Source organism: Haemaphysalis longicornis, unplaced genomic scaffold, assembly GCF_048455015.1.
Source record: "Haemaphysalis longicornis isolate Haplotype H1 unplaced genomic scaffold, Haemaphysalis longicornis Haplotype H1 scaffold_1, whole genome shotgun sequence".
Lineage (NCBI taxonomy): Eukaryota > Metazoa > Arthropoda > Arachnida > Ixodida > Ixodidae > Haemaphysalis > Haemaphysalis longicornis.
In genome coordinates, this window is record NW_027526203.1 from 130,020,265 (window position 1) to 130,043,982 (window position 23,718).

Here is a 23,718-nt window from a genome sequence, read left to right on the forward strand (position 1 = left end):
TAATTTTCCAAAGCCTCCATTTAAAAAATTTGTTTCCTATATTGTATTCTCCACACATTTTGGTATCAGAAGCAAAAAAAATTAAAGTTGTACCTGCTCTGGGTGCCAAGATATCTGAGGATGAAATGCTAGCTTTGCATTGCAAGAAAAGTGCCGTTTCACCATCGAATTCTCCGCTAACTGAGCTGTAGAGTGCACTTTAAAATGCTATTATAATATAATAACAACAAAATATGATGCCTTTTGATGAGGAAATTTACAGACTGTTAGAAAAATGGCCGTGGAAGCCAAAAATTCCATTTTTGAGAAAACGCTTTTTTTGACCGTTTTTCGGCCCCAAAGACCCAACTGCCCCCTTAAGGGGCCATGGAGACAAGATGCAGTCATTAAAAGACTGCTTTGTACCGACAACAATCATACCAGCTTAAAGCAAGTGGTCTAGATATCTTGGAAAACAGAGGCAGCAGCGGCGACTATCCAGCAATTTTCCAGCAACTTCTCTGTGACGTGACAGAATCTCGTCTCTGCGATTAACGGCCACCGACCAAAGTCACAGCCAAGAAACATGACTGAGCGATTGAAGTGGGGCCTCTGGTTGCTTTTGATTGTATCACCTAAATGCTAATGCACAGATAAAGCCCTGAGAAAAAATTTTTAGTGATCACCCATAACACATACACTCTTTTCCATATTACTGTATAAACCGGTGCATACGCAAAGTTTTCTCCAGAAAAATCTGCACATCACCCCGGACCTTACATAGCGGTCATTGGCAGAATGTAAATTGTTGTCTGGCAATAAGGTGCAAGTGTTTAGGCGGTGTGGTCCATCTCCCTCACCCTCCTTTGTACGGGCTGCTATCTCTCTACCAGGCTTTTTGTACTTTGCGTTTCCCTTTTCTCCAGTTTTTCATTTTCCCCTCTTCCGTGTGTGAGCGCGCCCGTGTTTCTGTATGCATCCGCTCCGAGATAAGTGGCGAAACTTGGCGTCAGTTCCCCACTGCGTTTAAATTAATGGACACAAAGGCTGAATAAAATTTTGTTTTAACTGAAAGATCACACGTCTCAGGGCTCTCTCGGCTTTTGTTCTACAAGCAACGATACGTCATTTGCCAAGAAATAAGTAAATAAAACTGGCATTTCTCTTTCCCGTTTCCCTTTCATTTTTTTGTGATGTAGACATCGCATAACAAAACGGAAGCAAGGCACCGGTGCGGTCTAGAGCAGTGGTTCTCAAATGGGGGGTCCGCGGACCCCTTGAGGTCTGCAAGAGCATTTCAAGGGTCTGCAAAGCACCCTCAAAACTTTTCCCCCGTGATTTTTTTTTCTCGGTGTTGCCAGCACTTTCTTGCAATGCATAAAGGTGGCTTCGCCGCATTACATGTATGTTTGGTTTCTCTGCATAGCACGTATTTTAATATTTTTGCACAACACATCATCTATGAGAAGGAAAAAAACAGACCCAGAATAGGCAGCATATAGATGTTTAGAAGACCAATAGATTCAAGTACAAATTGTTTGACATTATGACACCGATCAACATATGCTCCATCGTGGGGTCCCCCATCACTTTTGCAAGTCCAAAAGGGGTCCCCGGGGCAGTCATGGCTGAGAACCACAGGTCTAGAGCGCAAATGGTTGGTGCTAGGCGCTCTCACGCTGCCAACGGCAGCCTTCACTTCTCCAAGCTGTAGCTGACGCCGACAACATTTCTGTGGCCAAGGAGGCTGGTTTGGACTTGTAGGATTTGTCCCCGACGGGACGAGACACAATTTGAAATGCTCGAGCAGCCAGTGCGCCCGCCTGCACCGGCCACAGAGCCGCTCCTGCACCACCCCCTCGTCTCGTGTCGAGCGTTCGGCCCACCTGGACAGCCTGGGCAGCCATGTTGTTGAGGTTGAGGAACCACTGGACCTTGGGCAGCGGCTCCACAATGTCCTTGGAGCGGCTGGAAGGAGAAAGGGGTCGCGAGAGGGGTCGCAGCCGCAGCAGCAGCAGCAGCGCCTACCTGCACACGGGCACCACCATGGGGTTGTCCCGGGTGTCCCGGTAGAGCCCCCTCTTCTTCAGGGCCTCCAGGACAGCCTTGCGGGCATCGAAGCGCCTCATCCCCTGCACACACCACCACGGGTTTTAAATTTTACACAAATCTTAAATAATTTTAAAATGAATATTAAATAAATTATGTTCACAAAACACAACAGAAAAAATACCCTAGCGTATCACCCGTTCTGCTGACATGTTTCCATCTACGTAAAAGATAACGTGCAACTTCATCGTGTTTATTCAAATAACATGTGTACTAGTGTTTATCAACTTTTTTTCAAGAATGAACAGCGGACTTTTTGGCGGGAGGATGGTATTAAACCACAGGTATTAAACCACTTACAAGACAAACACGGCATCGGCACTCATTCGTTAGCACCGCATTTTGCCAGAACTAACATTTTCAAATACTCATACTTTCCTCAATAAACGACTGAAACTGCCTACCTCAGTCGTTAAACGGCACGGTAGAATCACTTGATTGCACTGAACAGTGACCCATGCCTTGCACTTGTGTACTTTTTGTGTATTGTGTTTAATGCTAAATTCATGCCCCTCCTGCTGGGGCCCCTCAAATGGGCCTGCAGTATTCTGTAAACCATTCGGTTCGGAAACGTCCAGCCATGCACAAAAGTAGAACCAAAGGAGAGCCTTCTGTAGCCCCGCTGAGACCAGGAGGGGAACGATGCCCAGCACTGCTGCCCCCTTCAGCGTAGAGTAGCTCACCGAAAACTCTCCGCAGCCGGGGCTGATGTTGCCGTCGTCGTCAATCACGGTGATGAAGGGCAGGTTGTGCCGCTGGCCCACCTCGTAGTCATTGTGGTCGTGTGCTGGGGTGATCTTAACCGCACCTGAAACGCCACGGGCCCATGAGGGCAGTCTCACACAAGGGAACAGTCCCCACAGAGGCGAAATGCGCAGCCCCTATACACGTGATGCCCAAATGAATCGCCCTCACCACTTGCACACCAGTGGCTCAACGTTTCCCTGTTAGCCCAGCAGCAAGCGCACACAGCTGCCTCGAGAGACGTTCCTGCCTGCCCCCCCATCAGCCTCCCGCTGCCCACAGCCACTGCAGTACAGTCATCAACCTGTCACCAAGGGGGAGCTTCCTGTCGGACCTGCCGCTGCAAACAGCCACACTGAAGGGCCATTGCTGAGGGCCTCCCCTCGGGTGATTGCCCGAGTTTGTGGCTACACTCCGAGAACACTGCCCTCGTGACCGGCTGTTCAACACTGGCTTCAAACACTGCCTAAGTACCCAGTGGGACAACGGGTAGTAAGTAGCAGTGAGACAGATGTTGCTGGCTGTGCTTTCAACTACAGTGTGATCTGATTGTAATGTATGTCGCGGGAGCCACAAAAATCGAAGACCACCTAAAAACAGAGTCACGGTCTTTATTTCATCTCTTTATTTTTTTACATCAGACGCTGCTGCAAGGTCTTACAAACCGCGAGTGCCGCTTCAACTTACGTTGTGTTTGCGTTTTGAAAAAGCACCTCGGCATTTCTTGAACAGATGCCGCAGGAATGGAAGAAGCCCGGCTTATGCCGGCGAGACAATGGTATAGGGATCCTGCGCTGCCCAGGGGGCACTGCGAAACCGGCTTCCGGGCAGTATTGCCGGGTAGTACAAAGCTGCGGGGGTCCCGTAGGATCCCGTGTTGACAGAAGCAAAATGAGCTCGATATTCCCGATTGTTTTGCTACATGGTCTCCAGCCCATCCCTGACGCATCCGATCTCGTCCGGTGATCAACTTGGCATTAGGGAAAAAAGCTTTGCAGCACTAAATACGTTTCCGGCGTCAACGAAAGTGCTGGGACGGGTTCACCGATCGATGGCCGTATGAAGAGAAATTTGAAGTGAAAGCTTCTTGTTTAGACTAATACACTTTGTGACAAGGACTTTTCAACAACAGCCGATCAAACAACAATAGTAACGCAATCGGCGATGATCACACGTTGATCGCATGTACCGTATTTACTCGCATAATCCTCGCACTCGCGTAATCCTCGCACCCCTAATGTGAGCCACCAAAACTTGGATTTTTTGGTTCCTCGCATAATCCTCGCACCCCCAACTTTGCAGCGGCGAAAGTTGCCTGCTCGCGAAACCCGCATGGTGCACGCGCTCTCCCCCGCCGCCTCTCCGTTCGGCGGAGAGCGCTGTGTATCCAAGGTCATGCAGGCGCCCTAACAACCTGCATGGCTACTCCCTAACAGGCGCCCTAACACGCTACTCACACTGTCCTTGAGCCGGTTTCGCGTGCGCGCAACTAGACTGTGTTCGCGCAGCCCGCTGTCGTGTCGCCGTCGTGGTCCCGCTCCCGCCGTTGAGCGGCAGCAGTCAGTGAGTCACTCGCGCCAGTGGTGAATAGCTCGCTGCCATTTTGAGAACTTTTTGATCTCTTTGTTTTGTGCTTGGTGCCGCTTCGCCATGGGGAAGAACGCCAGCTACGCTGCCGCTTTCAAATTGAAAGCAATAGAGTATGCGATCGAACCCGGCAACCGTGCCGCAGGCAGGCACTTCGGCGTCACCGACTTCAACGTGCGTTACTGGAGTAGGGCGCGCACATGACGACGACGAGATAGGGCGCGCGCCAGAAAGCAAAGGCGGCAATTTCACGATCGCTGATCGACGGGAGACTGTTTACTTTGTAAATAAAAAAATAAATAGAAATAGCGGCTGTTGGCAACACTGAGCTTACATATACAAAAAACGACCGCTACATTTAGCGGGATTGGCATAAGGAAAATTGGCAACACTGTGCACGGGATTTTTTTTTTTTTTTTTCCCGCATAATTCTCGCACCCCTAACTTTGCATTGACTTTTCCGAAAAAAAAGTGCGAGGATTATGCGAGTAAATACGGTAAAAGCCAGCGAGCCTCGCGGACCGCGGGCTCGTCCGCTCTGGTGAGCTGCACGTGCTTTTGCGCACCTGCGCACTTACTATGTGTGCATTTTCAATAAACACTGCTGGTTTGCGTCATCGTTAAGAATAATATTATTGGAGCGCTAACTTGGTGTTTTTACCGTGCCTCGGTCACAAAATACAGCGAGCGTCAGAAGCGTGAAATATGTTTGTGATTCTGAAAGTAGTGGCCATAAAACAAAGTGGTCCGGCGAACTGAGTAGCTGTTCCGTTTCCTTGATGCTCTCACTTTATTTAATTACGCTCTTGCATCATACATTCCCAGTTCACAATTACATGGAGTCAACATGGCGGAGGGCTGGACGGCAAATCGGGTGGGAGGGGGAGGGGCGCTTTGAAGGCAAAGAGAAAAAATTCAGCAGACTGCCAATAATATTTGAAAATAATCTGGCGAAATGTGAACATGGGGGACAATGCAACTGGAAGCGATGAAAGCGCTGGACACGTGTACAATTGGTACACGCGATTCGCATGCGACTGATCGTTACGACTGTCACCACGACTAGTCGTACGCGTGAATTTGAGACACATGACCTTATGCGCGCATACGTTGCGTCGTCGGTGTCGCTCCGCCCACTGTTTTTGCTCCATGGTCAACTACAACGATCGCTGAGCTGAATTTGTAGATTCCGCGCGTTTGTTCGCAAGAAATGGATAAAGCAGGCAATCGTGAAGCCTTTTCTGCCTTCGGAAACAGTCCGCGCACACGCCGGCCGCACCTGCCAGCTCGGCACACTCAGCGGCTCGAAACGGCGCAGACCAAGGTAGCAACCGCTTGTTGTTGCTCTTCTGAATCAATCTGATCGTTAAAATGAAGTTCCACATGCGAGAAAGTAGGTGTTAGTGTGGTGAAAAATTGTGCTAGGGATTGTTGTCAGGGCTTATTTTAAACGCGGCGATCAGATATCTGCCGCAATGCAAGCCTACGCTGACCGGTCGCCGCGGCACGCGGTGCGCCGACCGGCCGAGAGATGGCAATACCTGCACGGAAGCATCGAAACAGGCTATGCAGATGTCTTGGCCACCGATCGTCCAAACGGCAGTTATAGCTTAACACCTTGAGCTGCGTTTTAACAAAAGGTTACAAGCGGTCGCTGAAGTTACTTGCACCTCTTCACGACAAGAGCCGACGCCATGTTGCCGCCGCCTGTCACATGCGCGGCACTATTCTATTTTTTCTCGTTTTCTGATGATACGAATTTTCGGCTGATACGAATATTTTTGCCGCCCCTTGAGATTCGTATGACCGAGATTCCACTGTATTTGTTTATTTGACAATATTGCCTCACCTACTCGCTAGTATACATGTACCCTGCCATTCATAAACCGTGTGGCATAAAATGTTAGGTAAGCAAGAATCATTTAGTTTGCGAAATTTAATACAAAACAAGTTTTCCACTTGTTTTCAAGGCGGTGCCAGGCCAGCAGCGTCAGCTGAATCGGCTGCGTTTCTCGCGTCTGCTGGCATGTTCCCACTGAAGCGACCATTTACAGTTACCTCAGGCTCAACAACGTTCTGTTTATGCTACTTGTGAACTTTTCTTTGCCGACCACACGCAAGAAGAATGAACGATAATTATCGTCAAAAAGTTAGACCACCCGACCTGGCGATCCTGGCCGACCTGGCGTCCTCACAGCCTTTATTTAAGCAGCCACCGCAGACCGCGCATGGCAGTTTTTCTTCTTTCGCGCATTATAAAATAATTACCGACTTATCAACCGGATAAACGATGAAAAGTGTGTAAATTTGAGCCAGTCTACGCAGTGCAAGCAAAACCAGGAGCTTGACAAATTCACTTCAGTGACCCTTTAAAGCCGGAAATATAGACTTTATCAGCCATATCCAACAGTAGGTAAGTCCACGTGTTTGGGCCCCGGAAATGCTTTCATTTAAGGTCTTGGATTTAACGGCTTGTTTTCGCCAGTAATGGCTTGCCCTCCCCTGTAAGAATTGCTTGTGGCCTTAACCGTTACACACTTTCCCCTTTACCCCTCTCAATTTGCTTGGCCGCATCGGCCTTCCCAGCTTATCTCGCGTGCGGGAGATGCAGGGCCGGCGGGCTAGCGCCAGACAGCATGGGGGTCACATGGCGCATGGCTAGTGGGCTAGCGCAGAGGCCGCAAGGGGGAGGGGGGAACGGAATATGCATTCTTTTCATAGAAAATTGTGAACAACACTTGGGCAAGAAAGTAGACAGGGCAGAGCACTCTGTCCCGTCTTCTTCCTTGTCCAAGTACTGTTTGCGTTTTGCCCAACATGAACCTTTGCCAACACACCCAACTCGCAGCCCTTTTTATAAAAACTTTGGATTTCAGTTTGGGGTTTGCAAATTAGGCGAGAACGCACTAAACATAGTCATTTGAATAAGTTCTTATCCTAGCTGTCGCGTGAGACCACCTACTAGGGGTGCACTAACCACACGAGAGCGTCACTGGTCATAGAACGCTCTCGTGTGGTTCCTTGAAAGTTGTATTATCGGGGTTCCACTGTATTAAAACATTCATTCAATCGAACATTCCCACCTGGCATGTGCATGCAATTATCCAACAGCTTTTTGAAAGCTGTTCACAGTTTGCACAATAATCTATGGCCTATATTTTTTGCAAATTTATTCATGGAAAAAGACATGTCCTTCAGGGTACATTTATTTGATTTCCACTCACGCAAGCTGTTTTGCACTGAACTTACAAAAGAATCTGTTTCACTATACTGAGGCTCAGTATACACAGGGTTCAATGGGCATGAAGTGATGCAAGCCTTGTCACTTGGCTATCTCGCGGCTTCCGTTACAGTGCTGATGTTCGCTGTGTTTCCCGTAAGGTACTGCCTGACATGGGGGAAGGGTAAAGGTGACACTGAGCCTGTCATCCAATCGGCCGACAAGTATTTACCAAATCGCAAGCGATGGCATCAACTCTCACCACCGGAACGGGTCCCTCCGCAATGCGAAGGCCGGTTGGAGAGGGGTGCCCACCTGTGCCGAACTGCATGTCGACGAACTGGTCGCACACGATGGGCAGTCGGCGGTCGCAGAAGGGGTGCACCACGTACTTGCCGTGCAGGTGGCTGTAGCGGGGGTCCTGCGGGTGCACGGCCACCGCGCTGTCCCCCAGCATGGTCTCGATGCGCGTCGTGGCCACCACCACTTCTTCCCCTGCGGTTCAGGCATTGGCACACCTGGTTTACTAGCCAGGCCCGCTCCCACTCTCCTGGGCCTCGGAAGACCCCTTGACATTACTCGCAGTGCCATGCAGTTCAGGCTGGCCACCAGGTACGTTCCTGATGGAAGTAACTGAACTATGGCCACACTGATCATGGTGCTGTGCGAATACGCACTACTTGCAAATACACTACAACTTGCACGGATGTCCCCAGAACTGCTGCTGCTGAGTGCTTTTCTCTTTTTCCTCTCTGATCAGGGGAGCTGTGGTAATTACTGCTCGCCATACCCAGACTATGCTACCTACCAATCCAGGGAAGTCGTACCCAGCCTATGCTACACCTCCGGGTGAGATCAACAGAGCTGAAAGCAGCGTCGTTTCCTGCCACAGACACCCCACCAATGGTGCCCCAGCTAGCTCGCTGGGGAAGCCAACTGACCCGAGTCGCCTTCCAGCAGGTAGGCGAAGGAGACGAGCACGCCAAACTCCACCCGGTCCTTGTAGCCCGGCACAGGCAGCAGCGTGCGGCCAGCCAGCTCCTTCTTGTCCACCTGGGCCCGAGAGGAGGCAGTTGGGCACAGCTCAACCACCGGGAAACCCCGTCGTCTTCCCAAAATGGCGCTTTCCTCCATCAGTGCACCAAATGGCAGCGAACCCGGACAATGGCTGTGTCCAGCTGACAGAGACCTCAAAGCTGAGCCAACCATATCAAAGGCTCCCTTTGTATGTGGAGATATCTCCCAGCAAGTTTCGACTACAACCATTTACTATGGGCCTCGTGCACTGCAGTTTCAAATAAACATGTGGCGCTACCTGGGAGCGGCGGCGGAATTTTTTCTGAAGAACAAAATAAACATATACAGTAGTTCGCTACGCGGCTTAATTTAAACAACAACCGTAAAACAAGTGTACAACAATTACCACGTTTTTTTAATTCACAATTGTTACAATAATAGAAATATTACGCTGACGAGTTGTGCGGGAATACAAGCCGAAATAATTTAGAAAGCGCCCCTTCTCCAATAAAAGCAGACGACATTACACGGATCAGCTGCCTGCGACGCCGACGTTCACGAAGCACATAGTACCCGAAAAGAAATAAAAAGGACAGATCCATAAATGCATTTGCGTATGTGCACGCTACTTGGCGCAAGACCGCTGCAAAAAAAAAATGCCGTGTATCCAGTGCATATTTTTGTAGCGCCTCAAATAGCCTTTGGTGTGCACGCATCTGTGCACGCATCAGAAAATACATGGAACAACCCACGGATATGCATGCTTGAATTGTATGTAGTCATACCAGCAAAATATGAAGCTATAAAATGAAAAGAGAAACGTAAATATTCACGCTACACTGCGACACAACCGTAAACAGATGGACACAAACCAGCCACAATTCGGAGACTCGCAAAGGACTCTCAAATATCTCAAACATGTACAACTTGTAGTTTGCGTTTGAAAAATGAGTTCAAGTGGGGCTTGTTGCGCAAAATATTTTTGCTGACAAAAATAACTTGCACCAGCACAACTATTCACGCTGGCATGTAGTCATGCCAGCGTAGTCACGCCATAAACATCACGTACAACTCTGTCAGCTTTGAAACAATCTCTATTATTCAAAATTGTCTTATTTTATCAAGGGCACTCCGAATGCGAGAGGAATCATTCATGCACAATTAAAGCTCCTGTTGTGCGATCTACCATATCTGTGCCCGTGTCGGCTGTGGCCTCGTAGGTGTTGTGAAATCCCCCCCCCCCCCCCCCTTCCCCCACCCCGAGACGGCCGCCGCGAGAGCAGTCTGTCTTGATTTTACCTAACCGGCCGAACCGCTTCCGCTCACTGACTAGCCAGAGTCACTGTTAGTTATTGATAGTGACGCTGGGTAGTCAGTGAGCGGAACCGGTTTGGCAGGTTAGGTAAAATCAAGACAGACAATCACTCGCAGTTGTGAAGCAACACCAGCTGTACTGGACGGGAGCAGTCTGTCTTGGTTTTACCTAACCGGCCAAACCGCTTCCGCTCACTGACTAGCCAGCGTCACTATCAGTAATTAACAGTGACTAGCTAGTCAGTGAGCGGAAGCGGTTTGGCCGGTTAGGTAAAATCAAGACAGACTGCTCTCGCGGCGGCCATTATCCGGTAGAGGGGGGGGGATTTCACAACACCTACAAGGCCACAGCCCCCGTATCTATGTCGAGCGATAAACAAGGTAAATAAACGTCCAGAGGCTTTCATGAAAGCCTCGTCTCGCGCATCTACGTCCAAAATTATTCGTACATTAAGTACGCATTTACAAACCTATGAAAGCACTTCAAAAAGCATTGCGATATTTTTATGAGCCCATCCAACGAACTCATCGTAGTTTCAGCAGTTTGAGGTAGAGTTTACTCAAGCAGTTGGCATTTTCAAATACCTGCCTCTACAAACCTGAATCTTCGGGCTCTTGAAGCCGCTTATCCTTGGTGTCGCAATATACACACAAACCTTTCGTCGCGATTTCGCACACACAACACATCAAATCACTTCCTGACATGTACAAGGCACAGTGGAGCGTATACACGGGAGCAATTCGCTTCTTCAAGCACCATGAAGTCACGTAGTCGGTCTTCTCCTCACAATAAGCTGTCCGCCAACTGCTTGGTTATGCCAGCAGTTCTAACCCAGCCGTTCTCAATAAATCAAGTCCACCAAAGCGACCACAGCAACCAACTCCAAGGCGTTGCTGGCGTCGTTGGGACGTTATGCCGTTATTTCATGCTCTTCGGGGGCCGGTGGCCCCACAAAAAATTTTCCACTGGCGGAGCGATCACACCCTCCCTCACACATACATTATCGCTTCCGGGAGGCGATGCACACACAGACGCACACTCCTGCACTCCTCTCGTTCTCTTGGTAACATCGCGGGCTTCCGTCTTTTTATTTTTATTTTTTATTTGGGCGGCGCTGCTGGTGTTCAGTGGAAGCCGTTGCGAAATGACAGCGTGACCGCGCGCTGCGCGGAGACAATCCCGTGCTTGTATAAAACTGTTTTTTGTGTGATGCATCGCTTTCCTGTCGCCTTTGCGAACCATATTCTATTTAAGAAAGTACCGTTTGGCTGTTCGTATCCCATGGCAACAGAATAGCGGTCATTTCTTCTTTCTCTTCTAATAATCGTACTGCGCGGAATACTATCCTCCGGACGTCGTTTGCTCACGGACTTCAGAAATTATGCCTCCGTTGCCCGCAAGATGGCGCTGAACACAGCTCATCAGTGGCGCCACCATACAAGCGCACGAGGCCCATAGCACATAGTTTAACTCAATTCTAATCTTCGCACGCACGAGAGAGCTCCGAACGGACGCCCTTTGGGCATCGACACCACCACGACACACTGAGCACCCCAAACTGCCAAAGTCAGGGCCCCCGTGCTGTAGCCAAGGCGCTTGCTGCTCTGCCCTGTGCTGCATTATGTCAGTGTTGGGGTTTACCCATGCTGCCGGTGGCATCGCAGGGGCCCTCCTGTCACGGCGGCCACCACGCTGTTCGTTCAGTCAAAACCGATGTGGACACAAATAAACGAGGCTGCAAATATTTATTCACGCTCCGGTCGATCATCTAATGTGCCATTCTATGATCACTGGGCTCGTAGGCACCCATAGCAGCAAGAAAAACATAACACGAAAATTTCGTGTCAGTACTCCTTAATAAGAACAACGAAAGTTGCCACCGCGCACCCTCGCCACAGCACAGCTGGTTGTTCTCCGTGCAGCGCAAAGAGTGCCTGACTGCAGGTACTTGGAACGCTACACATCCATACACATCCACACATCCACACTACTGGCGCAGCAACAAACAAAGCGAGAAAACGCAGATTACATCATGCAGTAAAATTTTAGGACACTGAAGTGAATTTGTCAAACTTCTGTTTTTGCTTCCATTGCATAACCAGGGGGTAGATGAGCATTATGTAAGAATACTAGAGGATATCTACAGTGGGTCTACAGCTACCATCATCCTCCATAGGGAGAGCAGTAAAATACCTTTAAGGAAGGGTGTCAGACAAGGAGACACAATCTCTCTAACGTTATTCACAGCATGCTTACAAGAAATATTCAGAACGTTGGATTGGGAACAGGTGGGAGTAAGGGTTAATGGAGAATACCTCAGTGACCTCAGATTTGCTGATGACGTTGCCTTGCTAAGTAACTCGGGGGACAAATTGCAAAGCATGCTTTCCGCACTGGACGAACAGAGTAGAACCGTGGGCCTGAAAATTAATATGCAGAAAACTAAAGTAATGATCAATAACCTCGGGACAGCACAGCAGTTTGAGATAGGTGGCGAGGCAGTGGAAGTGGTAAGCGAATATATCTACTTAGGCCAAGTTGTGACCCCAGATCCCAACCATGAGGCAGAGATAATTAGAAGGATCAGAATGGGGTGGGGTGCATATGGCAGACATTCTCAGATAATGAATAGCAGCCTACCATTGTCGCTGAAGAAGAAAGTGTATGACAGCTGCATCTTACCGGTACTCACCTACGGGGCAGAAACTTGGAGGCTCACTAAGAGGGTTCAACTTAAATTGAGAACAACTCAGCGGGCAATGGAGCGGAAAAGGATAGGTGTAACATTAAGGGACAAGAAGAGAGCGGAGTGGGTCAGGGAGCAAACTGGTGTTAAAGACATATTAGTAGAAATATAAGAAGAAGAAATGGACGTGGGCAGGGCATGTAATGCGAAGGCAAGATAACCGCTGGTCATTAAGGGTAACAGGGTGGATCCCTAGAGAAGGCAAGCGTTGCAGGGGGCGGCAGAAAGCTAGATGGGCAGATGAGATCAAGAAGTTTGCGGGGATAAATTGGTCCCAGTTGGCACAGGACCGAGATAATTGGAGAATAATGAGAGAGGCCTTTGCCCTGCAGTGGGCGTAGATAGGCTGGTGATGATGATGATGATGATGATGCATAGACTGGCTCAAATAAACACACTTTGCATCCTTTATTCGGTTGATGAAGAAGCATTTAATTTGTAAAGCCCGAAAGAATAAAAAATACCATGCGACATTTGCGGCGGCCGCAACAACTAACAGCAGTGACACGTATTCGAGATGCGATGTGATGGGATAACGTCCAAGACTGGAATTCAAACCAGTTTTGGTTTTGGTTCTGCGCAACAACATGCTCGGCATCCAACCTTATCATTGGTTGAGCATTCTCGATGTCTTTTTGGAATCGGCATACCGCGCTTCTGCCACGCTGTCGGCTGTAGAACAGGTCAGATAGGCCTGCCAGCTCCGCTTAGAATCATAACATAATCGGCTGATTTGGCACTACGCCTGCAAGCTGTCGGTGCTTATGTCAACACCACACCAACGAGAAGTCGCCAGCGCGTCATTGTCAGTCTGCACACAGTCTGCACATAGTCTGCCAACTCGCTCGCGGAGAAATGGTGCTTGCAGCGCAAAATGGTGAATGCAGTGTAGAAAACATCACCTAACCAAAAAAAATTAAGAAGAAAACCCACATCGAGGATCTGAACCTGCTCACTGTGACGCACTACTGTTGAACCTCGACATAATGAACCCTGATTTAACGGAATTCGCAATATAACGAATTTTTTCACGTTTTCTATCAAAATTTTGCTAAATGCATATATTTTTATCCTGATTTTACAAAGCAATTTCATGCTGCACTTCCAATGTAACGAAGTTACGGCAAGAAAGCAAGAACAAGCTTCCGGTCAAGGCACGTTTTATTTTGCTTCTCAGAGCCTACATTGAGACATTCAGTACTCGCATCAACTTCAAAAGACTCAAGCGAAAGAAAAACGGTAAAAGCTACAGTTGACAGCAATTAAAAGTGATGAAAGAAGCTGCTCAAACTGCTAGCTGCCATAGACGCCTTAAAGGGGCCCTGAAAGGCGTTTTGAACACACTAAATGAACTAGCGAAATCGTTAGATTGGGTTGTCAACGTCAACTGTGCCAAGTATTACTCTCTTACGCGCAGCGGAAAGCTCACACTTTTGTTGCAAAGTTTGTCGCTTTTTTCTCACCCTTCCCTTCGTGTTTTTGGACGCTGCCATCTTCACATGTCTACGTCATCGATTCCCAGATGTTCGTCATGAGCTAGACATCCTGCTATTGGGCAACTTTTTCACGCACTTCCGGCAAAGAGATGAGTCGTCTGCTCAGCGTCGGCTCGCCGGCTGATCTGCCAGCGTAGTGCCGGAGTGCTTGGACATTTTACGACAAACGAAACAAGTGTAAACAAACGCTTAACCGTTTGTTTTGAATGCAACACGGTCATAACACTACATATATATTCTCTTACTTGAGTACGTTCCATATAAAAAGCGTTGAAGCCTCGAGGCACTTCTTTCGTGCAATCGCAGAGAACGCCCTGAGCCAAATGCCCTGGTTTGACGCACATATTTTATTCAACTTCAAAACAATCCAGAGATGCGTTTCGAACGAACACAGCATCACAACATGCGTTGCAAGTCTGAACCGCGATTGAAAGACGATGGGTTGCTTCCTCCTAGCTGCCCGTCGTAAATTCGGCACTCACCTCGCGCACGGTTTGCGGGGACGAACAGCAATTCACTTAACTCTGGCGCACAAGCCGAAATGGCTTTTAGCCGCGCACACTGCACATACCCCATGCGAGGTTGAGTCGTACGTCGCTCGAGAAAGATAATCCAGAACATGGGAAGCACTATCCACCCGCAGAAGCACAACGTCACATTTCATCGCGCAACAAAGGCGTCCACAACACATACACCATCGCCACCCTGTAATGCCAAACGCATCTCGCACTTCCCAATGGGAGTGAGTGTACGCCTGCAGTGCCCACATGTCGCGAGGTGGGGCCCCGAGCTGAACCGGGATCACGGAACCGTAACGGACTTCTAGAGTGGTTTGTGCCTTGTTGCCAAGGCAACCGATGTTTGAGATAGTCAAAGAAATGGCGCTCGCTCCTGCGCTAGAAAGTTCAGAGTCGCGGCGGAGCATGTTTTGCCAACGTTGCCGCTCTCCATCACGCGTCGCCCCAAGCTGAACTGGTCATATGATTCAAGCGTTTTGTGCACGGGTTCTGTATCGGTTTAAAATGTCTTTTTCACATGCCGCCGGCAGGAATTACCACCGCCACAAAATAAGCCCCGGCACCAGCGGGGCCACATCTGATACGGCACTTTTTGGATAAACAGTGCGTGGTGCATCAAAGAGAACGAGCGCACGATCCTCCCCGTGCGGCTGCGAGTTCACCGCCGATAAAAAGTCACGTGCCGCCGATAGCATCTGCGCAACGTACACCGTGAAAGGGCAAGGCCAGGCCGCCGCACACATGCGGCCAGATTTTCGTTCGCTTTTCCAGCCTTGAGCGGAGTGCGGGATTCATGGTGTTAACAAAGCTTGCCCGTAGCAGACGGCAGTGTGAGCAGCGCAACAGCGAAAACACCGCTAAGGAGCGCAGCATCATGGGAGGCAAAGCTCGCACGCCGTCAAAAGCGGAGAGTAAGTCGAAAGGAGGAGGAAACGTGGAGCGACGATAATGCGCCGTTTTTGATTTACGATTTCTCAGCTAATACTCATCGCTTTAACTCTTTCCTTACCGCGCCTATTCAATTTCGATCAATTTGATTGATGGATTCAAGTTGAAATTCCCGCGCCCCAACGCGCTCCATGGATGTGAGGCGCCATCTGAAATGAAGCTCAGGAAGCACACAACCCGTGTCATTTTCGGTTTTGGTTTCCGGAGACCCGGTGATTTTTTACCTTGCTGGGAAGATAAGCGAGCGCCTAGCGATAGCGGCAGCCATGGCGTCGTCGTCGGGCGCGGGGTCTGAAAGGAGTCGTCGTGTTTCTCGCGATTCTAGCATTGCTACAGTCGATTTTTCTGATGAAAGTGGTAGCAGTGGCCCCGAAGAAGATTCCCTATCATCAGAGTTTAGCACCGACAGCGATGAAGCCCTCAATCAACCTGGAACGTCTTCGTCAGCTCGACGGCGAGTTTTTTTTTCGGGATTTATCGCGTTTTTGAGCGCCTGCGAGGGGACCGAGCGTGTTGTCACTGTTATTATCTCTATCCACAGGGTCTCTACGTCTTATGGGCGCGATTCGATGCCTCCCGCTGCACAACGCGTGAAGTTTTGTCCAAGACAGAGACCGGGGGTCGATCTGGGCATGGCGCGACGAGTGCTAACTTTTTTTTTGCTGTGCTAACAATTCTTTACGCGTACTGTTGAAACTTTCAGGATAGTTAGCTATATAAACGTGCCACAAAACGTATATCTTGAAATTTTTTTACTGACTTGTTTGTGCCCCCCACGCTCGCTTTTCCAAAATTTTTTTGCGGTAGTTGCAAAAATTTTGTTGTTTGGGATTTTTTTTCTGCTATTGTGTTGCACACACACGTTTTATGCTTATATCATTAAAAAGCGCATTTATTTGTCTACATTTTGGTATATTACAATAAACATGAAAAAATTTTTATATAACAATAAAAAAAATTTTCCTGCACCTTATGAAAACGGGTCTTTCCCTGGCGATAAGGAAAGAGTTAACAAAATTCTTGCGGGAGGAGATTGCTAATACATTGCTTTATTTGGTTACATGTACATCCATGCATCGGCGGAAGGTATTTCAGGACCCCTTTAATAGTGCGTCCACCATTTTGACGTCTACATCGTTGCCTATGCCAGCGCAATCTGTGCTTAGACTTCCGAAGCCTCAAGATTTTTCTTTCTACAGCTCCTTGCTCACGGTGCCGCTGCTCTAGGTTGTGCTCGCTGATAACCACATTAATATTTTGTTCGTGCATCATTAAGTGAGTCTTGTAAGCAGCATGAGCACTCCAAGGAAAAGAAAAGTGCTCCAAACAGAGGAAGTGCCGGTGAAACAGACAGCCACCGAAGTGATGGATGCCACTGACGTTCTGCAGAGGCACACAGGCCAATGCCGACTGTTTATGCAGGCGGTGTTGCTCAGGCGAACGTTTAAGAGCAAGCCTTGCTAGCGCTGTCAGCATTTGAGCTTCACGTAAAGCCCGCCCTGGTCAAGAAACGCCAAGAACCGCTTACGGGCTTCTTTACTACAGCCTGAACATCGAGTGCTGGTGGCAATAAATTGCTCTCTGAATGTGGTCACCTTTGCCTCACCCGTGTTCATTTGAAAGCTGCGATGCGGAGAGATCGGTTTCTTTAGGGCTCAGTGGGCATAAAACTAATGGCTTAATAGAATTTGGCCGCGAGACATTTAATGTAAGCCTTCCACTTTAGCGGGAGCATATAAGCGCTGCTCCACACAGTGAAGCAGTCCGCGAGTACTCCGCCCAAATCACGATCATGGCTTTATCTCCAGTGTCGCGGTTGCGTCACGCGCCCATACTGCAGAGCCTTTGTACATGAAAAAAAGTCATTCGAAGGTTTCATAGCACCCTTCCGCTGTCGGCCTGCCACGCCTAAGCCTACCACTGAACGGACAAAAAGAGGCGTAATTTCAAACCAGCACCTCGCCGAGGTGAGGTTCACGTTGCATGGACGCGGGTTCAATTGACTAACAGCAGCGTTTAGTAGTGACCGAAACAAAAAAAAGAAAACAAAGTGAAAACCTAGTGAGGTCCGCTATCACATTTAATGAGGCGTTGCGGAAAAACACCGGTTTTACGCCAACACATGAACTATTGTCGGCTATCCGAATTCCATTGCCTAAGTGTTAAAAATCTTCATTCACACAATTTTCGCAAACGGTTTTAGTACAAATTTCGCTTTAAGTGGAGAGGTAACTACATAGCAGTTATTTCTTGGCGATGGGCAAAGTTGTGAAACCTCATTAACTGGTTCAAATGAACTGTAAAATAGAAACCTCAATTCTACGAAATTCGCAATTTAATGAAATTTGCTCCTGAATGTACAACTTCGTTATATCGAGGTTTAACTGTACTTCCAGTTCTTTAGACCACTCAGCCATAACCCAACATATGCTGGGGAGGAAACGAAGTATATATTGTACAGGCTGTTAATTATTATTATTTTTTTTTAGTTTCCGGAATCCCAGCAGCTGAGTATTTTTTTAATACCGCTTGTGCAGTGAGCGTCCCCTAAATATCCACGAATATCTGTCCCTAGTGGCTACGTTCCTTAGGTGGGAAAAGCGATCGCAATGTGTGGTCGTGCTATTGACCGCTGTGCTAGTTCACCCTGCGCAAAAAGTGCTCCTCGTATCTTGGTTCTACGCTTTACAACAAAAGTTAGAGTTGAGTTTATTTCCTTATAACCTATATTAACTTTGCTGACTCTTCTCCCACCTTTAACTGGAGTGAGGTTTCCTATTGGCGTACCAGTCGCACAGGCATATGCAGCTTACAGCTCCAGTGAAGCAGAGTGAAGCATCGCATGTGTGCTTGAGTGGAGCTACTTTGACTTCAGAGACTCCACTAAGCATGACACAGTCTACGAACTAACAAACTAAATCCACATTCTTACAGGCAAAAATCTTGTCGTGGCTTAGTTTCAACTCAGTGAACGAATCGCGACGACCCGCTAGCGGCCGGCCAACTGACTCTGTCGAAGGGTCGGTGAGCCGCCCAGTAGCGCAGCCAGCCCAAGCCTTCTCGAGCAAGCCCCACAAGGAATATCATAGGAAATGGGCGAGGAGGATGCAGAAAGGAGGACAGCACTTTGGAAATTATTTTTCTGATGATGATGATGATGTTTGGATTTCTATGGCGCAAGGCCGGCTAGGGCAACGAGCGCCAAATCAGTCGCTATGTATGAGGGGTGAAGATGTAAACACAAAAATCGCTCAGTAAGGCCTAGAATACCGTAATTACTCAAATCTAACGCACCCCCGATTCTAACGCGCACCCGATTTTCCTGGCAAAAAAAAACGAAAAAGCTTGCACCTCCGATTGTAACGCGCAGGGAACTTTGTGAGCAAGAAAAACGAATGCGAGAGGAACGGGTGATTTATTTCTCGAAGTAATCTCACTCATCTCACTCCTCGTCGCTCTCCGCTGACCACAACATCTCGTCCTTGATGTCGTCAAGCGCGTTCGCGATGCCACACTTCTGAACGAACGTTCAACCGTGGTCGATGGGATCGTGGCCCACACCTCGCACGTCCATCCCGCGAGCTTCTCCAGAGGTGCACGCTTCAGCCGACCGCTCATTTTTAATGCATGAGAGCCGCTGCTGCCATTGCTGTTATCAAGCGTGCAAGTGGAACGATTTGACGATTTGTGTGAACGCCGATAGAAAAGCCTAGGCGCCTATGGTTCCTGCGTCCGAAAAATCGTCACTAAAAGCTTTGGCGCCATCTTGAGATGGCGATGGCGATGGGTGGGACGAAATTTCCGCTGTTTTGGCAGTTGCGGTTTCGTATCCGATTCTAATGCGCATGCGATTTTTCGATTTACTTTTCCAGAAAAAAGTGCGCGTTAGAATCGGGTAAGTACGGTAAAGAAATTATTTTTCTACAACATAAAGTCACGTAAACACTCCGAGAATGGTCAAAACATGGCCTTGGGACTCCAGACTTCAATGTTTACAACACACTTCAAATCGTGTGCGCGCACTGATCGATTGGGCGGAAGGAGACACTCCGTGAGCCTTTCTCAGCTTGTACCCGAGCCTGGTCTGCTAATCACGGGGCAGTGACAGAGCCCTGGGCCACCCACAACGCACACCAGACTTGATGCAAGCAGCAGAGAGGTTTACCTCGATGTCGGAGATGGCCGAGCGCAGGGTACAGGACCAGTTGACGAGCCGGTGGCTGCGGTAGATGAGCCCCTCATCGTGAAGTCGCACAAACGCCTCCGTCACGGCTCGGCTCATCTTCTGCAAGGGCGAGGGTGCCAGCTCGATCAGACAGACAGCGCGGGAACGGGAAAGCACTCCCCACCACCCTGTACTCACCCTCTACCCAACACGCAATGGACACAATGAAAGCTGCAGAAACAGCGGACTGCTTCCCATGGCCTATTACTTTGGCTGCCCTGCTCAAATCGAACCAGTGGTGGCCATTATTCCCCCATCTTTCTCCACTCTTGCACAAGCGGCCACATTCATTGGGGTCCCTGCCTTCGGTCACACAGAGTGGGTACAAACGTTTCTGTATTCATTTTTTTTTCGGGGATGCTTGAAAACACAAGGCACTCAAACTTCAAACAACAAATAATGACACAAGCCAATTCTCACAATTGTCCATTCCATGACACTCCTTTCTTTCTTCTGGCATTCCTACTTGACTCCATTTTTTCGTATCGCATCTGCGACGCATAGCTGGCTGGCGTTCCTCAAAGTCGCGCAAAAAGCCGAAAGTTCGTGGAACGGCACAACTTCTCGTTCAATGAAGGGGAAGTCATGTTTAAGCACATCAAAATAAGGACTAAGCAGACAGGATTGCAAATACCACTAGCTCCCCACATTTTGGACAATGATGGCGAGCACAGTGAAATTTTGCACTTACTACAATCACTAGGGGTCCATGTTTTTTCCTTCGCTGATAAACTTACAAAAGAAACACTGATGGCCAACTCAGTTCCAGTTCCTGTCGGATTGCAGCATTTAGATGCCACATGAGGTCAATACACTCCTACCTGTTTTTGGTTCCTCCCTCTATTACATCACTGCTGACAGCACAAAACCAGCAATGCAGCGCGAGAATCGACATGTTGCGTTTAATAGCTACATTGCTCAGTGCACAAAGCATCGTGTGCTGCCGAACAAGAAAGACAAATAAATAACGCTCTCTAAATAAATAAGAACAAGCACTCTCTTGATTGAAACGAAGCTCGGTGTTGCGTTCAAGGCAACTGGCAGTGGGGGGCAAAAAAACAAAAAAAGAAAAAATTCGCAACTAATGACTGAGGAAACGGTGAAGCTAGTGGTCTTGGCTCTTCTTCGATGAACCCACCTCACCGGTCGATCAGACACTGCAGTGCCACCGAGTGCACGCAGTCTCCCTGGACTGGGAGAACACAGCTGACGTCACCACCAGGTGCAGCCCATCCCTGACGCATGCCGCCCCACACCTGCTCGACAGCTCCTTTCCTCCTCGCCACTTCCCCTTACACTTTTTGCTGCACCGCACGGCTGGAACTCAAGCTTAACCCTTTCGGCCTTGGCGTCGTCATTCGACGACACAACACATAATATTCTCTAATGCCTTAATTAAGAACAAAATGAAAACTGCTAGTTTTCTGTGCAAGGGTTGTTCAAGGGTGCCTCTTGCGATAAACATCACCACTGTTGAGTTTTCGCGGGGCTGGACGATATGAAACACACTAGAGCACTGCACGGGCCCGGGCCGGCCCGAAAGCCCGGGCCCGACCCGGCCCGCGGGCCGGGCCGGGCCGCCCGAAGTCGATTTTCGGCGGGCCCGGGCCGGGCCCGGGCTCAATGCCGCGGGCCCGGGCCGGGCTCGGGCTCGACGCCGTGGGCCTGGGCCGGGCTCGGGCTCGATGCTGCCGTGGGCCCGGGCCGGGCTCGGGCTTGAATTCATAGGCACGGCGTTAATAGGTCCGACGTGAAGTGTAGAGAAGAGCTTAAAAATGAATATTCGTGGTTTATTTTTGCGCGCTTCTTGCTGTTAGTTGTACGCATTGTTTTAAAAACGTGTTTTGCTAGGTCTGATGTTCACTATACTGTAATTTTAGTGACATTTCTTGTACTGCATCAAGATTTTATATTTTGGTGTATAACATACCAAAGATACGATTACAAGGAATGCCCAAGAGGGGAAAAAATTAATTCAGATATCCTGGAGCTGTGCACCTATGTCTATGTATGTACACGTGTGTTTTAGATGTCGCACCAATCAAAATGCCGCTGCCGTGGCCGGGAATCAAACACGCATGCCAGAGAAACACCACCGCTTAACAACCGCTGCAGGTGAAGTATTTCAACGCGCGTACATACTCGTTGATTCAAATGCGGATCAAAAAAATTCAGCAATACCAACTTGTGTCCGAGACAACCACGTGAAGTTGCCAAGAGTCTGGTAATCAAATGTGATGGTGTGTCTCGTCTAAGAATACGAGCTATTGTTACGCCGATGTGGCGTGAACTGCAGACGGTGAAAGCTAAACTACGTGTACTTTTAAACCCTTATTTTTTGCGTTCAGTTTATGACGTGCTTGTACAGACTAGATGCTCCGTCTGATGGTCCGGATATAATAAACAAACTTTCTTCAGCGTCAAAGACCGGGCCTGGTCACACACGCGCGGGCCCTCCCTAGGCCAAAAAATAAATTACCGGGCCGGGCCGGGCCTGGGCTTGAGATGGCGGGCCCGGGCCGGGCTCGGGCCAGGCTCACTTATGAATGCCCGGGCCCGGACCGGGCTCGGGCTAGGTGTTACGGGCCCGGGTCGGGCACGGGCTTCGCGAAGCGGGCTCGGGCCGGGCTCGGGCCTTAAAATCAGGCCCGTGCAGTGCTCTAAAACACACGAAGCTTCAGTGGACACAGGGTACGACAACAGGGCTTTGGGAAACGGAAATTCCGGTTTGTCAAAATGTCTATAAATCTGTAAATGCTTGGACTACCAGCTTTATATTTTTTTCTGTAACATAAGGATGTCATAGGTTTTACGACAAAAAGGAAAAAAAAATGCTTTTGCAAGAAAGAAAATTTTTAATTGCTTAATTACCTAATTATTTGTTGTGCCTGTAAACTAATAAATACTTGAAGTATTAGCGTAATTTTTCATTTCTGTTGTTTTGAGGTCCAAAGCTGTACGAAAACACGCAGAAAAAACAATTTTCACTTGAAATAAAAAAATCAGGGCTGATAGGGTTAAACAGCTCCCCTGTTGAAAAGCCAACGGATCGCAGGGCATGGCCTGCTCTGGTCTGCTAGTAAACAACGCGCCCATGCTGAAGAAAAATATTCCCATCTTCCTCGGTTGATAGTCTGGTTACATGATCCTTACGCCTTCTTCAAGCTTCAGGTCCAGTTAAGGCATCACAGCTCATGATTTTTCAATTTCAAGTTCCGTTAAGCAAAACAGGTTGGTGGCGAGTTTATTGCGGCTGCGGCTTAAACATGGGACAAAAAAGATGACAGGAGACAGACCGGTGCATACCCGCAGCTGCTTAATAATTAAAAAATAAATAAAACAGTATTTATTTTTCACTGACACCTGTTTGTGTCAAATACACCTCTACAAATTTACAGGTGATTGCACCACGGCTCCTGTGCAGAGCAATTGTTCTTTTTTTTTCTTTTTTGCTAAAGGACACACATACCATGTCTGCTACACTGCACAGCTCTCAGCTACATTACAGCCACTCTGCAGTGACCTCAGAAATGCTCCACTGAGCATCCCCTGAATAATGCTTGTGCAGTAAGCTTTCCCCTCGCCCCCACAAATACCCGATCAACAGTACATTGCGCTCGTTCAGGCAGAAAAAGCGATCGCAACTGTGTGGTCATGCTGCAGACTGGTCTCCTAGTTCATCCTGCACACAAAGTGCTTCTAGTACCTAGGTTTTACGCTTTACAATAAAAGCTTCGGTCAACTTTAATTCCTGACTACATAGACTAGCTTTTGGGACTCTCCTTTGGCCTTTAATTAATTGGCCTCAGATTTT

The 23,718-nt window shown here is 48.6% G+C and overlaps 1 protein-coding gene across 1 annotated transcript in view; it reads right to left on the bottom strand.

The window, feature by feature from the left end:
* The window catches only part of LOC144179924 (valine--tRNA ligase-like), a 71,842-nt gene that overhangs the window by 28,690 nt on the left and 19,434 nt on the right, over positions 1–23,718 (bottom strand). Inside the window, exons 6-11 of the mRNA XM_077708346.1 lie at positions 19,845–19,964; positions 8,581–8,692; positions 7,955–8,134; positions 2,772–2,896; positions 2,008–2,111; positions 1,866–1,947 (exon numbers count right to left, since the gene is read on the bottom strand). Of these exons, the coding sequence (XP_077564472.1) occupies positions 1,866–1,947; positions 2,008–2,111; positions 2,772–2,896; positions 7,955–8,134; positions 8,581–8,692; positions 19,845–19,964 (723 nt within the window). The remainder of the gene's footprint in view (positions 1–1,865; positions 1,948–2,007; positions 2,112–2,771; positions 2,897–7,954; positions 8,135–8,580; positions 8,693–19,844; positions 19,965–23,718) is intronic.